This window comes from Xiphophorus maculatus, chromosome 1 (genome assembly GCF_002775205.1).
Source record: "Xiphophorus maculatus strain JP 163 A chromosome 1, X_maculatus-5.0-male, whole genome shotgun sequence".
Lineage (NCBI taxonomy): Eukaryota > Metazoa > Chordata > Actinopteri > Cyprinodontiformes > Poeciliidae > Xiphophorus > Xiphophorus maculatus.
In genome coordinates this window covers 15,962,598-15,967,372 of record NC_036443.1, presented here as the reverse complement: position 1 = coordinate 15,967,372, position 4,775 = coordinate 15,962,598, and the positions used below count along the sequence as shown (strand labels likewise).

Sequence of the window (4,775 nt, the reverse complement as noted above, 5' to 3'; positions counted from 1 at the left end):
CCCCCAATATTAGCCTGGTAGCGTTTGTCTTTTATAGTTCCTTAAGCTTTCCCCCTTCTAGCACAGGCGTTTCACATTTGAGCCGCAAGGAAAAGGGAGAAGCCATTTCTAATTCCGTTTCACAACAGTTTCAGACCAAAACAAGAATGCTTCCTGGCTGTAAAAGAAGCGTTAACTTACTAGGATCTAGCTCCGGCTTCTCCTCCTTATGCTTCCCAGACGCAAGAAGCTCCGACTCCGGAGAGGGGACGTTCTGCGGCGTCTTGTCTCGCATATCAGTGGACGAGCAGTACAGATAATCCGGGTAGGTCCGTCCGGCGGAGCTGAGGCATTCCCCGGCTCTGTGCTCCTGGAAGGCGTCGGGCTTCAATCCGTAATGTCTGCCGTTCCCCGGGTAGCCGTGAAAAGGCACGGCGCCCGAGATCGGCTCGAGCCATGAACGCATATACCTCGAGTCTGTGCCTAAGTGCGGCTGGTGACTGTACGGATGGTAGACCACTGATGACTGGGAGTGTCCGGGGGCCCAGGACGTAGAGAACACGGTCGGTTTGGGTGCGAAGCTGCAGGAAGGATAGTCGGCGCACTCCGGGACTAGGGACGTCGGACGGGGGCCAGCTGGGTGCGAACCGGGAGCAGAGAATCGAGTCGCAGCAAGGACATCCTCGTTCTCATGGTTGATCAAGGAGTCCACATAATAATTACTTATGGGACCCGTGGTCGACATGTCGAAGCCTCCCCGACTCTTTTACATGCATCCGTTTATTATATGGAGTGTATGTGTACTTTTTTATCTAGCCATAGAACAATCAAGGCAGGTAATTATTTCTCAAAGCTTCCCTGGCTCCCATTGGCTGACCCGCTGACACGTGATTATATTTACCCCCACAAAAATTGTACAGTGGATCAATGCGCCACTTATCCAGGGATACCAATGCACATAAATGGGATTAAACAAAGTGTTCTTTCACTTCATTCCTGGACTCATAGAGGTAAAATTGCCATAACATTTCTTTTTTTTTTAAAATAAGGAAACCATTCATGCGCTGTGCTGCAGCTAGATCTTTATCCAGTCGTAGCACAGACCTGCGCACATTGCGTGTTAAAGCAAGGAACTATTTGATGGTGTAATTAATCTCTGTCAGAGCTCTATGCTACTTCAATAGATACTGTTACAGCATTAAAGCGTTTATTGAATCGTTGGCTCTTTTTATCCTCGGTAAAACAGCATTTGATAAAGTGAGGAGTTTATAACTTCTCGTAGAATGCTGTTTATTGTTTTCAGGGATATATAAAGAGAAAAGCCTCCACGGGAGCATCCGCAGCTGCAGCAGGGGGACGTGCACGGTGGAAACGGGGGAGAATCAAAATAAGGGATGCATTTCGCACGACTTTTAACGAGAGCCTGAAGACCAAACATTCCCTAAATGGGGTTTGTGCAGATACTGCCGAGAAGGAGATTCCGAAGGCTTACAGACTCACAGCCCACTAAAAAAGCCAACTATATTCGGCCAGTGACCGTTCGAGGTTTTTATGTCCATCAATAAATTTTAACGAGGACCATTTGATTGTTCATAAACGTATCGTTAATATGGAGAGCATCTGAGATCCCTGCTAAAAATAAAAGCCGCCACCATTGTGTGCGCCTGCTAAAAAAATAAAATAAAATAAAAATAATGAAATTGAAATGGCCGAGAGCAGCAGATGATATGACGGGGTTTACATAAGGGGGTATACAACTCCATGAAAGCGTTCATAAAATTGAAAATGTTACTATTGTATCCTGCCGGTTTACTTCACAACACACTTCTGATGTCTGACACCTGAGAAGGAGCCATTCACCGACTTAGTAAAATCGCAACACTACAAAAACAGGAGAAAAATACAATAACAACGTCCTACATAGGCTACTCTCATTTGGAGATTATATATATATATATATATATATATATATATATATATATATATATATATATATATATATATATATATATATATATATATATATATATATATAGTTCACATATTTTTCTATGTAAAATTTTTCAGGGTAATTTTGGAGTACTAGTTTAAAAACTCAAGCTGAATAGCAACAGAGGAACAAAGAAGAGTTCATGCGGTAAATTTTTAGATTATTATATTGATTGCATACAAAATAAAATAAAAAATTGAACTGTTTAAAAGCGCGCATTGTCGTTCCAAAGTTATCTCCGATTATTTCAGCGGTGCATTCCATCCACTTCAAAAATGTCGTCTAGACAATCAATAACAAACAGCAGTGTCTCCTCTCTACTGTTGTCACTAAAGTACTACCAGTCAAGGTCCAGGTGTTTCCTCCCTAATATTCCTAATTTAATTGTTTTATTTTAAGTCTCAAACCGTTTAAGACCGAGAGTCGGTGCTTCGTGCTTTGTTGTTCTTTTCAAACAAAAAATTGAGATAGTGTTGGGTTTCTCTTGCTTGCTGAGTTCAGATTCAACCATGAAATTTAAAAGGCCAGACGGCAGACCTTAACCCGGATCACGTCAAAACGGTGTTGTGATGTGATTGTTGATGAACGCGGCTGACTGAACCGAGCGAGTTCAACGTTTTGCCAAGGATTTATGAGAGCAAACAGATCCACACTGCATATATATGCCACAGTATGAATCAGCTATATTCAGAAGTTGTTTTCTGTATGCCGGATGTTAACGCCTGTTTCTTCATGTGATATAAAAACGTAAATGAATGACACTCACAGGCCATTTATTACTTTAATATGCAGTCATATAAAGTCACTATGTATCCTGTATACATATTTATTGCACTCCAAAGAGATCACTTATATTGTTTTGGAAGTGCACCTGTGGTTCAATATGTGACGAGGACGGACCGTCCGATGCGTCAAGATATGACGAGGCGTCCATTACGTGCATACTCTGTTTGTGTGCGCGTGCATGCACGTGCCAGCATGTGTTAATGTGTGCTTACCATTTGATTGATATTAAAACAAGAGCTCCACAATATGAATCTTACTCATTTGTCCACTTACTTTGTAATAAAAACGTGATAATGTTAAATAAGCCTGTGCTCTCGTCTTTCTTTTTCTGTATTTTCTTGCGACCTGCAACTGTAGCATGTCGAATAATAATAATAATAATTATCTTAAAGATAATTATTGTCTGCTTTTACATTTTGAAAGTCTGGTTCAAATCCAGGAAAAATAATATGTTGTGCGTGAACAGGAGAATCACGTTTGCTGGCATATTTCCAAAAGAAGGCTGCATGAAAAATAAAGAGTCGAAATGACCAATTTAAGCAGCAGAAGGGAAGCAAAATGGCTCCAAATGAGGATAAAACATCAGCTTTTAGCTCCTCTCGAGCAGTTTTAATTCGGATCAAGGAGAAGATATTGTGCTCTTTAAAACAGTCCCCCGAAAACATGACACCAAGTCTGTCATGAAAGTTTGCACGGGAGTTATTTCGTGCTTCCATTTCAGGTGTCCGAGTCACACATGTAAGCGAGAGCTTCACATTACATCATCACAAAAGAGAAAGCATCTTAGCACTAAGGCTATATGATTCATATCTGGTCTGCAGATGATGCTTGACTGTTTTGTAATCCTTATGTATGACCATGTGCAGCTAAATTCAAAGTGGGAGCTGAAACCAAGCAGCGAACAGCTGCGTAGATAAAGGAGTAGGGGTGTTGCCGCAGTTCACCAAAGATTCAATTAATGTTAACTATGACATTCTCCTTCCTGATTACAATAGTCAGAACCAGTGCTTAACATAAACTAAAGTTTTAACTTATTTATTAAAAAATGTTTTATTTTTAAAAATGCAAAAAAACCCTGCAAATTGAAATATATATATATATATATATATATATATATATATATATATATATATATATATATATATATATATAGCATGCAAAGCTCGACAGTCCAACGAAGAGATGATTATAAAATACAGTAACACATAAGTGTCTAATACCTCTTCGTGTTGCTACCAAAAGCATAATCATATGAAAAGATCCATTTCTTTTATTGAAAGCACTTAATCTCATCCAAATAGCAAGGATTTCAACAAATAACGAGTAATTGTAATACCTCTACAAAAAAAAAAGCAAAAACAAAATAGCCCGAAAAGTCTAACTTAATATTCCTTTATAGTTCTTCATCTTTACAGTGATAAAAATATAATAACGCCGACTCAGCAGAATTTATTTGCCAAACAAGGTTCGGATCAAACACTTTCCCCTTTTGCTTTCTCCATCCCACGCAACACACGCGGTCAGTTCCTTCGGTGTCATATTTGGACCAGACTGTGTGTGCTGCAAGGCTCCACATGGGCCCACTCAAAAGGAATACCACGACTTCTTTATGCAAGTCCCATGTGTTAAGCAGATAGCGCAGCTGAAACACAATGTTTTGAACTAAAGAGCCCAGTGATCCCGTGGACTTCTGCACTAACTGGATTTGAGAGTTCTCTCTCCGAGATGAAAGTTTCTGGTTTCAGATAATCCAACTTCAAACGGTTTCCGTTACTCTGAGATAACTGCAGCCTTCTAATAAAACTTTACTGATGATCAGGCCCGCTGTTCAAAAGTGTCCTGCGGCAATATGTTGTACTCATTTGTATATATCCAAGGTAATTTGGCCAATGTTGATAATATTCATGATGTCATTAAATGCAAGTAATATCTTTGTTGACAACAGTTTTGAAGATATCCATTTTATGCGGAAGTCACTTTTATTATGATTCACCCCCGAAAAGGATGACAACACAAATAT

General features: G+C 39.7%; 1 protein-coding gene across 1 annotated transcript in view; it reads right to left on the bottom strand.

Moving 5' to 3' along the window:
* Nucleotides 1–975, bottom strand: part of hoxc9 (homeobox C9) — a 2,682-nt gene extending 1,707 nt beyond the window's left edge. Inside the window, exon 1 of the mRNA XM_005813196.2 lies at nucleotides 181–975. Within this exon, the coding sequence (XP_005813253.1) occupies nucleotides 181–724 (544 nt within the window). The 5' untranslated portion in view covers nucleotides 725–975. The remainder of the gene's footprint in view (nucleotides 1–180) is intronic.
* Nucleotides 976–4,775: the final 3,800 nt, after the last annotated feature.